Source organism: Cherax quadricarinatus, chromosome 23, assembly GCF_038502225.1.
Source record: "Cherax quadricarinatus isolate ZL_2023a chromosome 23, ASM3850222v1, whole genome shotgun sequence".
NCBI lineage: Eukaryota > Metazoa > Arthropoda > Malacostraca > Decapoda > Parastacidae > Cherax > Cherax quadricarinatus.
In genome coordinates, this window is record NC_091314.1 from 32,430,009 (window position 1) to 32,452,882 (window position 22,874).

The 22,874-nt window shown below is 40.5% G+C and overlaps 1 protein-coding gene across 2 annotated transcripts in view; it reads right to left on the bottom strand.

Annotated features, from left to right (window-relative positions):
• Window positions 1–22,874, bottom strand: part of dom (domino helicase) — a 479,765-nt gene that overhangs the window by 83,472 nt on the left and 373,419 nt on the right. For both annotated transcript variants that reach the window (XM_070088057.1, XM_070088056.1), the window contains 2 exons: window positions 18,919–19,069; window positions 5,838–6,358 (listed from right to left, as the gene is read on the bottom strand). In XM_070088057.1, coding sequence (XP_069944158.1) covers window positions 5,838–6,358; window positions 18,919–19,069 — 672 coding nt within the window. The remainder of the gene's footprint in view (window positions 1–5,837; window positions 6,359–18,918; window positions 19,070–22,874) is intronic.

Genomic DNA, 22,874 nt, shown 5'->3' on the forward strand with positions numbered 1-22,874 from the left:
GGAAGCATGGAGGGAGAGTATGGGTGACAGGAAACTGTGGGAGATAGGTAAAGGTGGGGACCTGATGCTGGGTGAAGGTTTGAGTCCACAACTGTCCTGCTCTCTGACATATGGGCATGTGGTTGAGGGGATGGGTGAAGGTGGGTGAGGGCTATAATATATGGGCAGAGGGGTGTGAAAAACAGGTACTGGTGTTGGGCTTGGTGGGTGAAGGTTAGAGTACTTGGCAGTGAGGCTACACATACACATCAAATACCATACCTTGAGCTATGTTCATCACATCCAGTATTATACCTTGGCAACATGCCTTCACCTACACCAACTGCTCATTCAACCTTTCCCTCTTCCTCCCATGGCCACCCGTCCTTACTGGACATCCAGCAACCTCACCTATATTGCCCAAAACCCCCACCCATACCACCCATGCCTATAATTTCCCCCCTGGTGACATGCCTTCACCCATACCATGCCTCCAACCCACTCCTTCCTCCTTCCACCCTTCCTCCTTCCACTCCTTCCTCCTTCCCTCACTGATAATTCCTCACGGCCACATGCCTTCACCCATACCATCTGACCGACAACCTCCACCCACACAACTAACCCATACAATTACAGCCTCTCCTCACTTACTGACATACTTGTTTACCGACAACTCAGAGTTACAACGGGCTCTCCGACAAGTCAGTATTGTATGCCGTACAAGAACTTGGGTCACGGAAACGGGCAGCAGTGTCTCAGCGTCAAGCATCTCAATCTCCTTCTTACAGCCACTCAATACACTAGCTTTAAAAGTCTCCAAAACTACATATTTGTACAAATTTGTCCTTGATTGTGCACCCCATAGTACAAGATAGAAGTGCAGCAGCACTTGGAAGAGTTAAATGGAAGGAGTACAATAGAAGTTCATTGTAAATGGGTTAGTGATGGGTCTCAGTATCAAGCAATCTCAAAGACTACATATTTTGTTGATAAATTTGTATATGATTGTGCACCCCATAATAGAAGATAAAAGTGTAGCAGCACTTGGGAGAGGAAAGATAGGAAAATGGAAGAAGTACAAAAGAAGTTCACAATAAAGGGGTTAGCTGGTGTGTTCGTCTGTGTTTACATTCTCGGTCTCTCGTGGCAGCTTAATTATGAAATGCTTAAACTCAGTGAAAAAGATATGTCGACGGTGATAATACTAACAATAACAATAATAATAAAACATAATTAATCACTCTGGGGCACTTTCAATGTCATATGTATTTCATATAGTTTTGGTAGCTGACATTTAAAGCACTCCAAAGCAATTGTTGTTATTATTAATTATTATTATTATTATGAGAGTGGGTGAGATGTTATCAACAAATTTTGTTGAAAATAAGAAAAAGTTTTGGAGTGAGATTAACAAGTTAAGGAAGCCTAGAGAGCAAATGGATTTGTCAGTTAAAAATAGGAGAAGAGAGTTATTAAATGGAGAGTTAGAGGTATTGGGAAGATGGAGGGAATATTTTGAGGAATTGTTAAATGTTGATGAAGATAGGGAAGCTGTGATTTCGTGTATAGGGCAAGGAGGAATAACATCTTGTAGGAGTGAGGAAGAGCCAGTTGTGAGTGTGGGGGAAGTTCGTGAGGCAGTAGGTAAAATGAAAGGGGGTAAGGCAGCCTGGATTGATGGGATAAAGATAGAAATGTTAAAAGCAGGTGGGGATATAGTTTTGGAGTGGTTGGTGCAATTATTTAATAAATGTATGGAAGAGGGTAAGGTACCTAGGGATTGGCAGAGAGCATGCATAGTTCCTTTGTATAAAGGCAAAGGGGACAAAAGAGAGTGCAAAAATTATAGGGGGATAAGTCTGTTGAGTATACCTGGTAAAGTGTATGGTAGAGTTATTATTGAAAGAATTAAGAGTAAGACGGAGAATAGGATAGCAGATGAACAAGGAGGCTTTAGGAAAGGTAGGGGGTGTGTGGACCAGGTGTTTACAGTGAAACATATAAGTGAACAGTATTTAGATAAGGCTAAAGAGGTCTTTGTGGCATTTATGGATTTGGAAAAGGCGTACGACAGGGTGGATAGGGGGGCAATGTGGCAGATGTTGCAGGTGTATGGTATAGGAGGTAGGTTACTGAAAGCAGTGAAGAGCTTTTACGAGGATAGTGAGGCTCAAGTTAGAGTATGTAGGAAAGAGGGAAATTATTTCCAAGTAAAAGTAGGCCTTAGACAAGGAGGTGTGATGTCACCGTGGTTGTTTAATACATTTATAGGTGGGGTTGTAAGAGAAGTAAATGCGAGGGTCTTCGCAAGAGGCGTGGAGTTAAAAGATAAAGAATAACACATAAAGTGGGAGTTGTCACAGTTGCTCTTTGCTGATGACACTGTGCTCTTGGGAGATTCTGAAGAGAAGTTACAGAGATTGGTGGATGAATTTGGTAGGGTATGCAAAAAAAGAAAATTAAAAGTGAATACAGGAAAGAGTAAGGTTATGAGGATAACAAAAAGATAAGGTGATGAAAGATTGGATATCAGATTGGAGGGAGAGAGTATGGAGGAGGTGAATGTATTCAGATATTTTGGAGTGGACGTGTCAGCGGATGGGTCTATGAAAGATGAGGTGAATCATAGAATTGATGAGGGGAAAAGGGCGAGTGGTGCACTTAGGAGTCTGTGGAGACAAAGAACTTTGTCCTTGGAGGCAAAGAGGAGAATGTATGAGAGTATAGTTTTACCAATGCTCTTATATGGGTGTGAAGCATGAGTAATGAATGTTGCAGCGAGGAGAAGGCTGGAGGCAGTGGAGCTGTCATGTCTGAGGGCAATGTGTGGTGTGAATATAATGCAGAGAATTCATAGTATGGAAGTTAGGAGGAGGTGCGGGATTACCAAAACTGTTGTCCAGAGGGCTGAGGAAGGGTTGTTGAGGTGGTTCAGACATGTAGAGAGAATGGAGCGAAACAGAGTGACTTCAAGAGTGTATCAGTCTGTAGTGGAAGGAAGGCGGGGTAGGGGTCGGCCTAGGAAAGGTTGGAGGGAGGGGGTAAAGGAGGTTTTGTGTGAGAGGGGCTTGGACTTCCAGCAGGCATGCGTGAGCATGTTTGATAGGAGTGAATGGAGAAAATTGGCTTTTAATACTTGACGTGCTGTTGGAGTGTGAGCAAAGTAACATTTATGAAGGGGTTCAGGGAAACCGGCAGGCCGGACGTGAGTCCTGGAGATGGGAAGTACAGTGCCTGCACTCTGAAGGAGGGGTGTTAATGTTGCAGTTTAAAAACTGTAGTGTAAAGCACCCTTCTGGCAAGACAGTGATGGAGTGAATGATGGTGAAAGCTCTTTCTTTTTCGGGCCACCCTGCCTTGGTGGGAATCGGCCAGTGTGATAATAATAAAAAATAAATGCAAAAGACGAAAATTAAAAGTGAATACAGGAAAGAGTAAGGTTATGAGGATAACAAAAAGATTAGGTGATGAAAGATTGGATATCAGATTGGAAGGAGAAAGTATGGAGGAGGTGAATGTATTCAGATATTTGGGAGTGGACGTGTCAGCAGATGGGTCTATGAAAGATGAGGTGAATCATAGAATTGATGAGGGGAAAAGGGTGAGTGGTGCACTTAGGAGTCTGTGGAGACAAAGAACTTTGTCCTTGGAGGCAAAGAGGGGAATGTATGAGAGTATAGTTTTACCAACACTCTTCTATGGGTGTGAAGCATGAGTGATGAATGTTGCAGCGAGGAGAAGGCTGGAGGCAGTGGAGATGTCATGTCTGAGGGCAATGTGTGGTGTGAATATAATGCAGAGAATCCGTAGTTTGGAAGTTAGAAGGAGGTGCGGGATTACCAAAACTGTTGTCCAGAGGGCTGAGGAAGGGCTGTTGAGGTGGTTCAGACATGTAGAGAGAATGGAGCAAAACAGAATGACTTCAAGAGTGTATTAGTCTGTAGTGGAAGGAAGGCAGGGTAGGGGTCGGCCTAGGAAAGGTTGGAGGGAGGGGGTAAAGGAGGTTTTGTGTGCGAGGGGCTTGGACTTCCAGCAGGCGTGCGTGAGCGTGTTTGATAGGAGTGAATGGAGACAAATGGTTTTTAATACTTGACGTGCTGTTGGAGTGTGAGCAAAGTAACATTTATGAAGGGGTTCAGGGAAACCGGCAGGCCGGACTTGAGTCCTGGAGATGGGAAGTACAGTGCCTGCACTCTGAAGGAGGGGTGTTAATGTTGCAGTTTAAAAACTGTAGTGTAAAGCACACCTCTGGCAAGACAGTGATGGAGTGAATGATGGTGAAAGTTTTTCTTTTTCGGGCCACCCTGCCTTGGTGGGAATCGGCCAGTGTGATAATAAATAAAAAATAATTATTATTACATTCTCTGTCTCTCGTGGCAGCTTAATAAATGATTAAACCCAGTGTACAAGGTATGTGGATGGAAATAATAATAATAATAATAATAATTGCTCTGGAGTGGTTTAAATGTCAGCTACCAAACCTGTACAAAATACATATGACATTTAAACCCCTCCAGAACAATTATTTACTATTTTTATGACTATTATTACTACTAGTAGTATTTTATTATTATCATTATTCTTAGGATTTTATGCCATACGAAAACTTGCGACATGGAAACAGGCAGCGCAGCGTCTTGGAATCAAGTATCTCAGTCTTTTTTCTACAGCCACTGAGTACACTAGCTTTCACTGTCTCCAAGACTACATTATTGTACAAATTTGCACTTTACTGTGCATCCCATAGTACAAGATGTTGGCGAAATGGAAGATCTTGACTTCACCTCAAGGAAGCGCCAAGAAACAAAGGAAGGCTCTTGATCTTCAGGTGAAAATGAAAATTATAAATGAGTATGAAGCTGGTTAGAAAGTGCAAGTGATAGCCAATGACTTGAAGCTAGCATGTTCTACCATTCTATCTTGAAGGATAAAGATAGAGTGAAAGAGGCAGTGAAAGCATCGACAGGATTTCAAGCCATAATAACTAGGCAGCAGAAGCATGATAAGCCCAAATTAATAAAAACTGACATCGTATATGGAAAGGTATTGGAGGGTGTGTGGGGCTATATGAGAAAGAGGGAGAAGGTGCCAGCAATGTCTCTTAATAACTCAAGCTTCACCATGATGAATGGACATGTAAGCTCATGGCACTATAAAATATTGTACAATTATACTGTTACTATAAATAAAGGTCATTTACCCATCATATTTATTCCAGAATAATATTAAACCTTTCAGGGTCCGTGCCGTAGTTCTATGGTTTTGAGTTGAGGGTCCAAACCATAGATCTACGCTATGAGCTCAGCTCACTCTGATAAGCTGTGAGCGGTAAATTTGGGCTTAGATATGAGAGAATACATCTGTGTGGTATGTGTGCACCACTAATAACAAATCCTGCAGCACACAGTGCTTTCTGCCGCAAGATTTGAAGCCGCTAGAATTTTGGCGTACTATTACAGGACCAAAAGTGGCTTGCAAGCCATAATATTATAGAACGAACAGTGAAAGGGTTAAAAATTAAACATGTGACCTCTAGAGAACCATCTGAAAAAATTACTTATCTAAAAATAAAGACTGATGTATTAGCAACAAGAAACTGCAATAATGAGTTTTTTTTTTCTTACTAAGGCTTGGTAGATTAAGTCTGAGCTTAACAGAAAGAGTAACATGCATTTACACAAATGTTAATTAAATATTTGTTATATACATAATTTTCAGTTATGGAAATAATTCCTATACCCATGACAAGGATAAAGCTGTAATAAGCCTAAATATTAGTACTGTCGAAACATTTATTAGTACTTTACTATACAAGTAATACAAAACAACATAACCTGAAAGCTATTCACAATACTTACATGTATAGGTTTTGAAAGAAGTCCTGATTTTTGTTTCTTTGATATCTTTTTGGGAGGAGTGTCTGGTGGTAACTTCCCTTCTTCACGAGGAAGAATGGTATTTTCATACCGGGTCCTGCAGTGACGGGGAGAACGGTAACAGCGGGAGACTGAATTTACTAAATCAGCTACGAGATCCCAGTTAGGAGTGTGACCAGGTGACAAGACAAGCAGATTAACAGGCAGTTCTAACTGCAAGTGCTGCTGCATAGCCTGTACAACAGCCCAATCTTCATGTACTGCCCACTCTGGAGTGTTCTCAGGTTCTGCTGCAGGTGGTTTAGTTAACATTGCAGGCTTTAGACCTGGCAGTGGAATGCTTGGCCGGACAATGCCTCTATATTTCTGTAGCTTAAGATCTCGGCGTATTTTCACGACAGCTGGAGATGGTCGATCAAACAGGGACCGAGGAGCACAAACAGCATCTTCCCGGCGAAGTTTCTGAGGTCGACGTAACCCACAAGAGCCATCACCTGAAGCACCTTTACAAAGAATAAAAAAATAAACAATAAACAGAAAGCCAATCACACATGAGCAATAAGAGGTAACTGCTAGATACTTCATGAAATAGTTTAAATGCTTTATAAGATAATTATATAAAAAAAATTTAATGCAGTGTTACACCATGGAACCATTAACTAACAGTCTGTAAGTTTTTTGTTTTTGTTTTTTATTCCAAGGTTTTAACTTTAACCCTTAAACTGTGGCAGACCCCAGAAATAAAAATTTCCTGTGTGTGGCAAAATCAAAATTAAAAAAAAAAAAAAAATCCTTACAGACTAAAGTGTGTTTTTCCAACCATAATGAAATAAAAACTAATAAATCACATGAAAACTTAGGCTTTTATGATATACCGAAGTTAACAAAAATATGATTACGTGTTGGCAACAGTGGCATAAATGTGCCAGCAAAATTTGTTTTACAATTTATTGATGCCAAATTACGATTTTTTTTTCATTTGTTAAATTGTCTAACACCATGTACATGAGTTTATTGCACTGTATTTCAAACATGGGGAAATGCAGTTTGACACTGCTCCACTTGAAATATACAGTATAAATTGATCCTAATAGCTGTTATACCTTATTTTAATGCTTTGGTTGTCTAACACTTTGTATAAGGAATACTTTTGATATTACAATCGTTTCAAGGTGCAATGCTAAATAAAACATGGAAATACTGTATGTCACATTGTATGACTTTCTTGGCATATGCTGGGTTAATTATGTTATTACATTTAGGTCAGAGGGATATATCCTGGATTATATAAACTTAATGTAATTTTCTGTGTTCATAACACCTGTGTGCCTTCAAGATCATTGTAAAATATAAACAGTAGGGCCCTGCTTTACAGCGTTCCACTAATACGGACATTTCAAATTATGGCCAAAACTCACTATACGGCTCCCCCCACCTGACTTTCTAATACAGTTACCACACCCCACCCAGTATGTTTACAATTCATTCTAATGAGGACATTAGAGCACTCCAGGAAGATTTGAATAGACTGATGCAGTGGTTGGAGAAGTGGCAGATACAGTTTAATGCAAAGTTCTAAATGACAAGAAACAGATGATCGCTGATGTTATGAATGAAAAGAAGTTGGATGTCCTGGCCCTAAGCGAAACAAAGCTGAAGGGGGTAGGGGAGTTTCGGTGGGGGGAAATAAATGGGATTAAATCTGGAGTATCTGAGAGAGTTAGAGCAAAGGAAGGGGTAGCAGTAATGTTGAAGGATCAGTTATGGAAGGAGAAAAGAGAATATGAATGTGTAAATTCAAGAATTATGTGGATTAAAGTAAAGGTTGGATGTGAAAAGTGGGTCATAATAAGCGTGTATGCACCTGGAGAAGAGAGGAATGTAGAGGAGAGAGAGAGATTTCGGGAGATGTTAAGTGAATGTATAGGAGCCTTTGAACCAAGTGAGAGAGTAATTGTGGTAGGGGACCTGAATGCTAAAGTAGGAGAAACTTTTAGAGAGGGTGTGGTAGGTAAGTTTGGGGTGCCAGGTGTAAATGATAATGTGAGCCCTTTGATTGAACTTTGTATAGAAAGGGGTTTAGTTATAGGTAATACATATTTTAAGAAAAAGAGGATAAATAAGTATACAAGATATGATGCAGGGCGAAATGACAGTAGTTTGTTGGATTATGTATTGGTAGATAAAAGACTGTTGAGTAGACTTCAGGATGTACATGTTTATAGAGGGGCCACAGATATCAGATCACTTTCTAGTTGTAGCTACACTGAGAGTAAAAGGTAGATGGGGTACAAGGAGAATAGAAGCATCAGGGAAGAGAGAGGTGAAGGTTTATAAACTAAAAGAGGAGGCAGTTAGGGTAAGATATAAACAGCTATTGGAGGATAGATGGGCTAATGAGAGAATAGGCAATGGGGTCGAAGAGGTATGGGGTAGGTTTAAAAATGTAGTGTTAGAGTGTCCAGCAGAAGTTTGTGGTTACAGGAAAGTGGGTGCGGGAGGGAAGAGGAGCGATTGGTGGAATGATGATGTAAAGAGAGCAGTAAGGGAGAAAAAGTTAGCATATGATAAGTTTTTACAAAGTAGAAGTGATGCAAGAAGGGAAGAGTATATGGAGAAAAAGAGAGAGGTTAAGAGAGCGGTTAAGCAATGTAAAAAGAGAGCAAATGAGAGAGTGGGTGAGATGTTATCAACAAATTTAGTTGAAAATAAGAAAAAGTTTTGGAGTGAGATTAACAAGTTAAGGAAGCCTAGAGAACAAATGGATTTGTCAGTTAAAAATAGAAGAGGAGAATTATTAAATGGAGAGTTAGAGGTATTGGGAAGATGGAGGGAATATTTTGAGGAATTGTTAAATGTTGATAAAGATAGGGAAGCTGTGATTTCGTGTATAGGGTAAGGAGGAATAATATCTTGTAGGAGTGAGGAAGAGCCAGTTGTGAGTGTGGGGGAAGTTCATGAGGCAGTAGGTAAAATGAAAGGGGGTAAGGCAGCCGGGATTGATGGGATAAAGATAGAAATGTTAAAAGCAGGTGGGGATATAGTTTTGGAGTGGTTGGTGCAATTATTTAATAAATGTATGAAAGAGGGTAAGGTACCTAGGGATTGGCAGAGAGCATGCATAGTTCCTTTGTATAAAGGCAAAGGGACAAATGAGAGTGCAAAATTATAGGGGGATAAGTCTGTTGAGTATATCTGGTAAAGTGCATGGTAGAGTTATTATTGAAAGAATTAAGAGTAAGACGGAGAATAGGATAGCAGATGAACAAGGAGGCTTTAGGAAAGGTAGGGGGTGTGTGGACCAGGTGTTTACAGTGAAACATATAAGTGAACAGTATTTAGATAAGGCTAAAGAGGTCTTTGTGGCATTTATGGATTTGGAAAAGGTGTATGACAGGGTGGATAGGGGGGCAATGTGGCAGATGTTGCAGGTGTATGGTGTAGGAGGTAGGTTACTGAAAGCAGTGAAGAGTTTTTACGAGGATAGTGAGGCTCAAGTTAGAGTATGTAGGAAAGAGGGAAATTATTTCCCAGTAAAAGTAGGCCTTAGACAAGGATGTGTGATGTCACCATGGTTGTTTAATATATTTATAGATGGGGTTGTAAGAGAAGTAAATGCGAGGGTCTTGGCAAAAGGCGTGGAGTTAAAAGATAAAGAATCACACATAAAGTGTGAGTTGTCACAGTTGCTCTTTGCTGATGACACTGTGCTCTTGGGAGATTCTGAAGAGAAGTTGCAGAGATTGGTGGATGAATTTAGTAGGGTGTGCAAAAGAAGAAAATTAAAAGTGAATACAGGAAAGAGTAAGGTTATGAGGATAACAAAAAGATTAGGTGATGAAAGATTGGATATCAGATTGGAGGGAGAGAGCATGGAGGAGGTGAATGTATTCAGATATTTGGGAGTGGACGTGTCAGCAGATGGGTCTATGAAAGATGAGGTGAATCATAGAATTGATGAGGGGAAAAGGGTGAATGGTGCACTTAGGAGTCTGTGGAGACAAAGAACTTTGTCCTTGGAGGCAAAGAGGAGAATGTATGAGAGTATAGTTTTACCAATGCTCTTATATGGGTGTGAAGCATGGGTGATGAATGTTGCAGCGAGGAGAAGGCTGGAGGCAGTGGAGATATCATGTGTGGTGTGAATATAATGCAGAGAATTCGTAGTTTGGAAGTTAGGAGGAGGTGAGGGATTACCAAAACTGTTGTCCAGAGGGCTGAGGAAGGATTGTTGAGGTGGTTCAGACATGTAGAGAGAATGGAGCGAAACAGAGTGACTTCAAGAGTGTATTAGTCTGTAGTGGAAGGAAGGCGGGGTAGGGGTCGGCCTAGGAAAGGTTGGAGGGAGGGGGTAAAGGAGGTTTTGTGTGCGAGGGGCTTGGACTTCCAGCAGGCATGCGTGAGCGTGTTTGATAGGAGTGAATGGAGACAAATGGTTTTTAATACTTGACTTGCTGTTGGAGTGTGAGCAAAGTAATATTTATGAAGGGGTTCAGGGAAACCGGCAGGCCGGACTTGAGTCCTGGAGATGGGAAGTACAGTGCCTGCACTCTGAAGGAGGGGTGTTAATGTTGCAGTTTAAAAACTGTAGTGTAAAGCACCCTTCTGGCAAGACAGTGATGGAGTGAATGATGGTGAAAGTTTTTCTTTTTCGGGCCACCCTGCCTTGGTGGGAATCGGCCAGTGTGATAATAAAAATAAAATAAAATTCTAAATTTTGGACAGGAAAATAACCATGCCACATATAAACTAAATAATGTAGATCTTAACTCTTTCAGGGTCTGTGCCATAGATCTACGGCTTTACGTTCAGGGTCCAAACCGTAGATGTACGCCATGAGCTCAGCTCAGTCTGATAATCTATGTGGTATGTGTGCACCACAAATAACAAATCCTACAGCACACAGTGTATAATGAGAGAAAAAAAAACTGAGACCGTGATTTTCGATTAAAACCGATTTTGCAGTGTTTTTTCCTATGTTTTTTATAGGTATATTTGCAATTTCTTGGTCTCATTTGATAGAATGGAAGATATATTACAGAAGTAGAGATAATTTTGATTGGTTTTAGTCATGGAAATGGCTTGAAACTGAGCTCAAAATACTGGAAATGTTAAATTTTTGCCGATGTTCTAGAGTAAACAAACGACCTCACATGTGTAATACACGCCAGCTGGTGGGTCTGATATACATTCACAAATGTGGTGATGGTATTTATACAATTATTGCAATATTGCATAACAGTAAATCTTCTATTTTTTGGTTTGAATAAAAATTTATTATGTGAATAAAAAATCAAAATGGAATTCATTTGTAAAGCCTCAAAACATAACTAATGATCAGAGGAAATCTTAGTTTAGTGCCAGGAATACCTACATTGTTTATTCTGGACCCTATTTTGAAATTGGAATATTTTGAACTTTGTGTTAAATTGGCCAAATTACCAATTTCCAATCACTTTATTTTGTAGTTGAAACAGTTGACTTGGCGATTTCTTGTGCTCAGTCGATAGAATAGAAGTAATACTAGTGAAATAGCTAAGAATTTGGTCGACTGGAATAATGTAATTGGCCTAAAATGGGAGTCAAAGTCGGCAAAATCGCCAATTCGTAAATATCGCTGACACATCAAAATTCGCGAGAGCATAATTTCGTCAATTTTCCAGCAAATTTCATACTTTTTGTTTTATTACCTTCAGAAAAAGGTTCTCTACTATTTCATAGGAAAAAATAACAAAATTTTTTTTTTGAAAATTATTGGACCCTGGTGCACACTGAAATTTGGCCTCTGGACCCTGAAAGGGTTAACTCATTTCTAGCACCCTGACTTTTATTATGCAGGAGGGCCCCACATATTTGGTGCACTCTTTTTAGTCTTCCACATTTTTGTTGGCTTTCAAATGAGCCATTGTTCATTATGTTCGGCACTTTTACTGCTTGTCTGTCATTTTTGCCATTTTCGCACAACAGTTGCATAAGAGAAGAGCAGCCAGCACCATATTTTAAGGTAAGTATTGTATGTACTATGTATTTATTTTGCTTTTTTATGTTTTTTATGCCTAGTTGTATTGAGCGCTTAATATATGATAGTGTTAAACACATTATCAGGCATTTTAGACATACAGTGGACCCCCAGTTAACAATATTTTTTCATTCCAGAAGTATGTTCAGGTGCCAGTACTGACCGAATTTATTCCCATAAGGAATATTGTGAAGTAGATTAGTCCATTTCAGACCCCCAAACATACACGTACAAACGCACTTACATAAATACACTTATACAGTATAATTGGTCGCATTGGGAGGTGATCGTTAAGCGGGGGTCCACTGTATTTGATAATGAAAAAACACTCTTTTCCACCCGCCAGCAATTTTTGCTTATCGCAGGAGGTTGAAAACCTAAGAGCTGTACAAACAGGGCCCTCATGTACATGCTAGGAAAGTTTTCTATTGTAACCTTTCCTGATTACTCTTTGTCTTTCCAATATGTAAGTATGTAATTGTCATTATACAATGTTTCTGTAATTGATTCTTTTAAAATTTCTTTCTTGACTTAATCTAAATATTTATACAGTATTACTATCTTGTTAACTATTATTGTGATAATCCACTGTATAACAATCCCTTTGTACCCCATTCATGCTCAATTGAACTAGCTAACTGAAGTAGTAAATGCTACTATGCCTGCCCTAGATAAATGCATCCCATTCCTGTCATGGAAGAGATCTCAGTTCTTAACCCTTTCAGACTCCAAGGCCAAAATCAGAAGGGGTGCCCCAGTGTCCAAGAAATTTTGAAAAAAAAAAAAAAAAAAAAAAAAAAAAAAAAAAAAAAAAAAAAAAAAAAAACTTACAGAATTAAAGAGTATATTTTTGTGAAGGTAATAAAACAAAAAAAAATTCTAATCAGTACTTACCGAGATACAGTGCCGAGAAGTTGACCCAAAATGACCGGGTGGCGGCAACATCGACGATTCCCACATACATGCATTACTTTATTTTACGTTTTTTATAGTTTTTTCTTTTCTATTCTAATTTTTTTCTTTTCCTACTAACATTTGGGGCCTGAGAGACCAATACTGTATATAATGTATATATATAAACTCACTGTATTGAACACAATAACTGCACTAAAGTTATCATAATATTGTTTACCACTTCTGTTTATTACAATAAACATGCACAAATCTTGTATAATACTAATGTTCTATCATATATTTACATACGTACAATCACTGGACATGTTTTTAGAACTGCTGCAGCTTGTGGAACTCCTTGAAACAAGGCACCATGCACAGAGGTACCTTACATTCCTTGCACACAAACTGAGTGTCTTTGCGTCTTTGTTGCCGTCGTTGTGTTTGTGCAGACAACACATCTCTTCTGAGCAAATTTCTTCTTAGTTTCAGGAAGCTGTATTATGAAGTGATCACCTTCCCTCCTCAAACACTTGGGTATATCTTGAGGAGTTCGAGGACGGTTTTGTATAGCAGGTGTTGTTACCTGGTATTTCATTGTAAGTTGTCTGACAACAAACAAACAAAATTCACCATACGGTGGTCTGTTGCCAGTCTTCACTTGGTACATATTATATGCATTGAGCATTGAAATGTCCATGAGATGGAAGAAAAGTTTTATATACCACTTGTAACTCTTACGAACACAATCAACAAAGCCAATCTGCATATCACATTTTTCAACCAAGCGCATGTTTTGTGTATAATCAATTGCTGTCACTGGTTTTCGAATATGTTCATTAGTCATTCTATCAACTCTGCCACTGTCTTGCATTTCGTTACAATGAATGGTTGTCAACAATGTGACATCTCGTTTGTCATGCCACCGTAATGCCATGATGTCATTGGCAGTAAACACCTTCACCTCATCACCACAAGTGCCTGCATTGAACCTGGGCATATGTTTATGTTCAGAACGCACTGTGCCACACATATCTGTTTTGTTCACTCGCAAGAAATCACTGAGTAAGGGCTTGTGTACCAGTTATCAGTATATAATGTATGCCCCTTACCAAGATAAGGTGCCATTATGCTTCTCACTACATCACCTGAGATACCCAATAACATCCTGGTATCTTTCAATGTTTTACTTCCCGTGTATACAACAATATCCAATACCAAGCCACTGTCACAGTCACAGAGTACAAACAGTTTTATACCAAAGCGTTTCCTCTTGCTCGGTATATACTGTTTGAATGACAGTCTACCTTTGAACAAAATCAAAGATTCGTCAAGTACAAGATTCTTGAATGGATAAAAGTACATGTTGAACTTTTCTTTCAGATACATAAAAACATTTCTAATCTTGTATAACCTGTCACTTCTGTCAGGCCTGGTTTTGTCAGAGAAGTGCAACATATGTAACAGTAAGATAAACCTGTTCACTGGGATGATTTCACTGAAGACTGGGGTAGAAATTAGCTGATCTGTGAACCAGTATGCTTTTATATTATGCTTATAGACATGAGGCATAAGCATTATTGTTGCAAAAAGCAAATACATTTCTGCAACAGTCGTCTCTTTCCACCGGTGTAGTCTTGACTGTGGTGATATCACTGTATTTACAATGGTGTACTCAAAATACTTGTTACTTTCCCTGACAATAGTTTCCATCAAGGGCTGGTCAAAGGATAGTTAAAAAAATTCCAGTTCATTGGCAGTGTTTCCAAGGGGACAAGTTGGAAGAATTCCACTTTGAGAGTCATCAAAGTGGTTGAGCTTGGGAACAAAATTGGGATTTTACTGCCAATCCCAGATACAGTTTGCTGGTGGATACTGGACATCATAGGCTGGTTGTGCTGGTAGTTGTGGTTGTGGTGGGCTGGTGGCTGATGCTCTGCTTTGTCCTTGAACTGAGGAGTCAGCAGTGTGGATCCCAGCCTGGGCTGGTGAGTCACGCATGGCCATGGCACTACCATCACCACTACCACCACTATCACCACCAATACCACCATCTACTGATGCCTGTGGTCTATCCATACCAAGTGTAGCCACATCATCCTCACTTTCACTGTCTATTCCTGGTGTAGGGCCACGGGATGTACTCCATCCCCTGGGCACTGCATAGGAAACACTACCCAAGCGCATGCGGGGGTGTATATACTGACGCTTCACTGGTGAATATGTTTCCTCACTATCACTACTCGAATGATCGTCAAGAGCAATAAAATCACAATCCACGTCACTATCATCATCATTACTGAAGTCAGAGGCCTGGTCACGTGAAAATAATAGTTTTCTCTTGCGATGAGGTACAACTGACCGTGACTGAGGAGTGCCCACACCAGAGGTAGAAGGTTGAGAATCGTCAGGGTTTTCTGCACTACTATCGATATCCTGGTCATTCCTTTCGGTCACTAACTGATCAAAGCCAAAGAATTCGTCTTCATTTCCGCTTCTATCAGAGTCAGAACTATTAGATAGGAAGAGGAGAGTCTCAATTTTCCTTGGAGTGAGAGCTGCCTTGCGATGAGGCATGGTGACTGAGCCGGTGTTCCCACAATGCTATGCGGGCACCTAGAATTTTTGTTTATGGCGCACACACACCACACAGACCCATTCTCTCACATGTAGGCCTACCAGCGTTTTCGCGGTAAATTTGACGCCGCTAGAATTTTGGCGTAGATCTACGGTTTGGACCCTGAACGTAAAGCCGTAGATCTACAGCACGGGCCCTGAAAGGGTTAATAAATGGTAATGCAATTTCCTTGCGGTATATACAGTGGAACCTCGGCTTACAAACTTAATCTGTTCAGTGATTTCTTCGTATGCTGAGTCAATTTTCCTCATTTAAATTAATTGAAAAGCCATTAACCCTTTCAGTATTTTGGCCATACTAGTACGGCTTACGCGCCAGGGTTTTTGACGTACTAGTACGCATAAATTCTAGCGCCCTCAAATCTAGCAATAGAAAGCTGGTAGGCCTACATATGAAAGAATGGGTCTATGTGGTCAGTGTGCACAGTATAAAAAAAATCCTGCAGCACACAGTGCGTAATGAGAAAAAAAAACTTTGACCATGTTTTTGGTTTAACCCTTTGACTGTTTCAGGCCCCTCTCTGAAACTCATTCTATGTCGCCAAATATTCAAAAAAAAAAAAAATAATTTTTTCTTATGAAAATGTTAAGATTATTTTTCTGAGTGTTTTAGTCCCAAAAAAAATTTTTTGCCATCGATACTTACCGAGATATAGAGCCGTGAAGTTTGCAGAAAATGAGCCGCGTATGGCAACAGCGGCGACTGCCGCTCACCCGGTAAACTTTAGTTTACTTGTAATTGAAGGTTTTTTGTTTTTTTCACTATTTTATTTTTTCACATAACTTATGTGGCCTATGAGACCAAAGTAAGGTGCAATGTATATATATACATTCGTTGTATACAACACAATAAGCACACAAACATAATTATCAATATATTGTTTACAAAACTTGTTTACAAAAACAAACAAACAATCATCCTCCTCCTCCTCCTTCTCCTCCTCCTCCTCCTCCTTCTTCTCCTTCTCCTCCTCCTCCTTCTCCTCCTCCTCCTCCTTCTCCTCCTTCTCCTCCTCCTCCTCCTCCTCCTTCTTCTCCTCCTCCTTCTCCTTCTCCTCCTCCTCCTCCTTCTCCTTCTCCTCCTCCTCCTCCTCCTCCTCCTCCTCCTCCTCCTCCTCCTTCTCCTCCTCCTCCTCCTCCTTCTCCTCCTCCTCCTCCTCCTTCTCCTTCTCCTCCTCCTCCTTCTCCTCCTTCTCCTCCTTCTCCTTCTCCTCCTTCTCCTTCTCCTTCTCCTCCTCCTCCTCCTCCTCCTCCTCCTCCTTCTACTCCTCCTACTTCTCCTCCTTCTCCTTCTCCTCCTCCTCCTTCTCCTCGTCCTTCTCCTCCTCCTTCTCCTCCTCCTCCTCATTCTACTTCTCCTCCTCCTTCTCCTTCTAGTCCTCCTCCTCCTCATCCTCCTCCTCCTCCTCCTTCTACTCCTACTCCTTCTCCTCCTCCTTCTCCTTGTCTTGTGTGCGAGTGTGTGGCTTATAATTGTTTTGAGTCAGAAGTCGGCAGCTGTCAAAGTGACATATTGTCTCATTAGTTACTCCCCCTACTGCCTGTCAAAACAATGGGGTCGGATGCTGCTTCCCCTCCTCCATTCTATCTAATTATCTTTCTCCCTCATTCTATATCTTTCAATCTGTCTCTCTTTCTATCTGTCTGCCTATCTCTGTCTCACAGGTACACATAAATACAAGTATACATAGTGTAAATTACCTAGGATAACCCAAGAAATCCAGACAAAGTGCTATACTCTGCTTGAAGATGTGAGTAAACGTGATGACACAGTCTTGTGGCTCTCTCTGAGACAGAGAGCTAGATGGACAGACAGGGAGCTTGACAGACAGACAAATAGACAGACAGAAATGTTTGTGTACCAGCAAAAACGAAGGGAGGGCGATGGTCATGTAATATTACCCTCCTTTACGCTCATCAAAGTCAGCTCTTATCAGATGTTATCTCCCCTTATCTTGTCACTGTCATGGGGTGGACTTTTTTTTTTCTTGCTTCAAGGGAACAATATTATTACATCTTCTTCCTCCTCCTCCTCCTCCTCCTCTTCTCCTCCTCCTCCTCATCCTCCTCCTCCTCTTCTCCTCCTCCTCATCGTCCTTCCCTCCTCCTCCTCCTCCTCCTCTTCCTCCCCTCCTCCTCCTCCATTGCTTTTGGTCTCAAACTCCTCCTAATCATGAAATTGATCTTCACTGACACTTCCATCTGTGTTAGAGCATCACTTGGGAAGAGAAGAGTCCCAGATTTGCTGGGGAATCACATATTTCTTACCGCTAGACATGCTGAAAAAGGACAACTGAAATGGCATTCCCACAATGCACCACTGGCTTCCCGATTTTTTTTGTATGGTGCACACTGACCATGGAGACCCATTCTCTCACATGTGGGCCTACCAGCTTTCTCCTGCTTGATTTGAAGCTGCTAGAATTTATGCGTATAAATACGTCAGAAACATTGGGTCGTAAGACGTATTTATACGTCGGAAACAGTCAAAGGGTTAAAACAGCAACTTTGCACTGTATTTTCGTATGGTATTTATGGTTGTATTCTAGTTTTCCTGGTCTTATTTTATAGAATGGAAGACATGTTACAGAAATTGATTTTGATTGGTTTCACAATGAAGAGTACCTTGAAATTGAGCTCAAAGTAGCAGAAATGTTCGATTTTTGCCAAAGTTCAAAAGTAAACAAATCATGCCATGCGTCCAATACACGTCAACTGGTGAATCTAATATTCTTTCACAAGTGCACTGGTATTATTTATACCATTTCTACACTAATACAGTAGTCTGCATAACAGTAAATCTTCTATTTTTTGTGAGAATGAAAATTCAAAGTGGAAAGCAAAAGAAATGTAAGAGGGGCATGGGGATGTGACTAATGAACAGAGGAAATGTTATTTTAGTGCCAAGAATGTCTTTCTTGTTTATTCTGATGTAGCCCCACTCGTGCACCACACACCACCTCTGCCTCACCTGACCTTTCTCTTCTATTTATGCTATATTTTCAGTAAACTCTGTATAGGATTGACAAAGTCCCTAGTGGCTGAAATATTTCTTTAACCCTTCAACGGTCCAAACGTATATATACGTTCACGCGCGTAGTGCCCCAAACGTATATATACGTTTTCTTTGTCATTCATTCAACATTGCCACAATAAGCCTGAGTCACCTAGACATGAGAGAATGGGTGTGCGCACTCACTGTGTGCCATATTAAAATAATTGGGGATGCCTGGGTACCATATGCTCTTTTTTCCTTTTAAAAGAAAAGATTTTTTCCCTCAAAAAATTTGGGGCGCTACACGAGTGAACGTATATATACGTTTGGACCGTTTAAGGGTTAATAAATGCCCTAAGAGTTGCACATGTCTTAACCCCACATACCCATTACATATGAATAATGAATTGTCTGTAAAAGCTTGCATAACAAAAACAAACAAACAAACAAACAAACAAACGCTAGCACTTCCTAATAGCCTTCTCTCACACAAAAACAATACACTATAATGGCAGTACCTGGTTCTAATTTCAGTCTTTTATGTTCCTTCTTGATGTATACAGGAGGGAGAGCAGACTCGGGCATTATGCTAGAGTCATACCAAAATCCGAGGGCATGGTCAATGTAGACATCATTATCATCCCGTGGTGGAGTTGGAGGGTGCCATATCTGAAATATTTAACACCAGCATCAGGAATAAGACACATATTACATTAATGCAAATGAGGTATTAAAAAGACATGTAATAAAAACTGATACAAATATATTTCAAGTACAGCAAGAAATTGAGTTTTAACTCTTTCATTGGCCACCATGTAGAACTACGTCATGTGGCTAGGGTCCCTCACATAGTTTTATGTCATTAACTCAGCTCACTCAGATCAGCTGTGAGCAGTAAATTATGGCCTCGATATGAGAGAATGGGCCTATGCAGTGAGTATGAACAGCATTAAAAAAAAATCCTGCCCTACACAGTGCATGATGGGAATGCAAAACTCCGACTGTATGAATGCTCTAAAATAGCATTTTTGTGGTACTTTTTCAGAGTTTGTTTTTATTGGCTGATATTTGGTATCACTTGATAGAAAGGAATATATACTACTGAAGCACAGATTATTTTGGTTGTTTTCAAGACTGGAAGTAGCTTGAAATTGAGCTCAAAGCAGCAGAAATATTTGATTTTGCTGATTTTCCTCAGCATGGGTAAGGCCCCATACACCCCTTTACCTACTTTATAGGTTTTTAATAGATCTGATTCAATTATTGGGACACTGAAAACCATGACCAATTATTTCTGGTTATATTTTATTATTCCAGAAATAGAGTAAATCTTCTAATTTTGTGAAATTATGAATTCAACATGGAAGGCAAGTTTTCTAGTTCATCTTCTAGGTATGTAAACAAATCAGGGACAGGGACTCTAGTAAACAATGCTCTGACATCAAAACTCACCAGAGTAATAAAGTCATGTGAAACATTTAAGTTTTGTCATTTTAGAATATGGAAAACTAAGGAAGATTTAAAAATACTCAGGATTTTATGTGGAATATTCAGGATATCATGGAACAGTCATAAGTGATATTTAGGAATTCTTTAGGCAGTAGTATTTAGGAATCTATGAAGGGGTTCCTCTGAACATGATCTAGAAATTTCTATAGTCTTCCTGGATGTACAGTACTTTAAGCTGGCAGTAAGCAAATTCGATTCTTTTATTAACCCTCTGACTGTTTCAGACATATATGTATGACTTACGAGCCGATATTTTTGACGTATTAAAACGCGTTAATTCTAGTGGCTTCAAATCAAGCGGGAGAAAGCGGGAAAATGGGTCTGCATGATGGGTGTGAGCAGTATGAAAAAAATCAGGAGCTCAATGGTGCATTGTGGGAACGCCACTTTAATAATCCTTGTTCACCATACCTCGCAGTAAGAAGTACCTTACTCCTCGCTGAACTGGAGGTCTTCTGTTCCCAAGTGATACTTCTAACACCGATGGAAGTGCCAGTGAAAGTGAATTCCATGGTTTTCAGGAGGGTGTGACCGAAAGCAGTGCCCAGGATAATGTAATTAGTGGTGAAAATCCAGATGACCCACAACCTTCTACTTCTGGTGCTGTGCTGTTTCATTCACATTCGCCTGTACCAGGGCGAAAGAGGAAACTATTTCCCAGTGTACAGGACTCAGATGTGAACAGTGAAAATGATAGTGATTTCCAAGCTACTGAAAGCACCTCGAGTTGTGACAGTGAGGAGGAACATTCTCCAGTGAAGCGGCAGTATGTGCAATGCAGCATGTGCTCTGGTAGTGTGCCATATGCCATACCAAGGGGAGGAAGTAAATCTCGGAGTGTATCCTGTGGCCCTACAACAGGAACTGATAGTGAAGATGATGATATTGTGACAATGGGGATGGCTAATGTGCGTGGGTCAGCAGGTGATGGTGGTGTTAGTGGTGTTGGCAGTGGCATGCTTCATGTGGCACCAGGAGCGGGCCACGCTGGTACCTACACTACTGACTCACCCCAGCCACAACAAAGCCCACCCTCAACCACCCCCACACTCCCACAACCACCTGTCAATATCCAGTACCCACCAGCAGACAGCATCTGGGATTGGCAGCAAGGTGCCAATTTTGTTCCCAATCCCCATCACTTTGATGAAACACAAAATGGAATACGGCTATCATGTACACTTGGGAACAACACCACTGAACTGGAATGCTTTCAGTTATTCTTCGATGAACTCCTGATGGAAATTATTGTCAGGGAAAGCAACACATACTACAAGTACACCATGGCAAACACAATTCTTTCACCAAGATCATGGCTACACCAGTGGAAGGACACAACTGTGGCAGAGATGTACCTGTTCTTTGCCACAATAATGCTTATGCCACATGTGTATAAGCACACTGTCACCACATACTGGTCGATAGACCACCTGATTTCAATCCCAGGTTTCAGTGATATAATACCAGTGAATCGATTTCTGCTACTGTTACATATACTACACTTCTCAGACAAAACAAGGCCTGACAGAAACAACAGGTTATATAAGATCAGGAATGTGTTTATGTACCTGAAACAAAAGTGCTGTATGTATTTTTATCCCCTCAGGAAGCTTGTTATTGATGAATCTTTGATTTTGTTCAAAGGCAGACTGTCGTTCAAGCAGTATACACCAAGCAAGAGGAAACGCTTTGGTATAAAGTTATTTGTACTGTGTGATTGAAAAAGTGGTCTGGTTTTGGATATAATTGTGTACACTGGCAGTAATACATTGCAAGATACTAGGAAGTTATTGGGTATCTCTGGTGATGTTGTTAGAACAATGATGGAGCCATATCTTGGTAAAGGGCATACATTATATGCTGATAACTGTACACCAGCCCCTTAGTGATTTCTTGTGAGTGAACATGACAGACGAATGTGGCACAGTGCGTGGAAATCTTAAGCATATGCCTAGGTTCAACGCAGGCCCTCACAGAGGCGAGGTGTAGGCGTTTGCTGCCAATGACACCATGGCATTTTGGTAGCATGACAAACATTTTGTCACATTATTGACATCAGTTCACTGAAACAAAATGGCAGACAGTGGCAGGCAGAATAGAGACCAACGAACCCATTCTAACATCTGCAGCTGTGATGGACTACAACCTCAATATGCGCTTAGTGGACAAATGTGACATGCAGATTGGGTTTGCTGATTGTGTTTGCAAAAGCTATAAGTGTCACATAAAATTCTTTTTCCATCTTCTTGACATTTCCATGCTGAATGCTTATAGTATATATAAGTTGAAGACCAACAACAAACCGAAATATGGTGAATTTTGTGTTGGTCATCAGACAAATAATATTCTAGTAGTACCAAGCAACAACATCTGCAATAGACCAGTGCCTACCCTCTTGTCTGAGGCTTGGTGATCACTACCCTATACAACTGCCTCCTACTACTTTCAAGAAAAGTGCTCAGAAGAGGTGTTATGTCTGTGCACATACCACAAAATGCCCACAAAAACACAGAGACACTCGTTTTATGTGTGAGGAGTGTAAAATACCACTGCTCATATCCCCAAGTTTCAAAGAATTCCACAAGCTGCAGCAGTTCTAGGAAAGTGTCCAGTGACTGTACATTTGTATATATACAGTCAACCCTCAACTAACGGCGGCATTAAGTAACGGCAATTTTGTCTAACGGCACTTTTTGCCGTAGAAAAAATGCCTTAACCAATGGCGAAAAACTTAACCAGCGACGTTTGTCGCGAACATGTCTATGTGCCCGGAGCGTGGCCTGAGCGGGCCCAGCCACTCCAAGAGTCAGTGTGCCATTGTTTACAAGCTGTTGTGGTTGGTTTCCACATGTGCTTCCCATATATTTTGGATAATTCCACTATTTCTAGTGCTTTTAACTGCTAAATAAGCCACCAAGGGTCCCAAGAAAGCTTCTAGTGCCAAGCCTGTGTTAAAAAGAGTAAG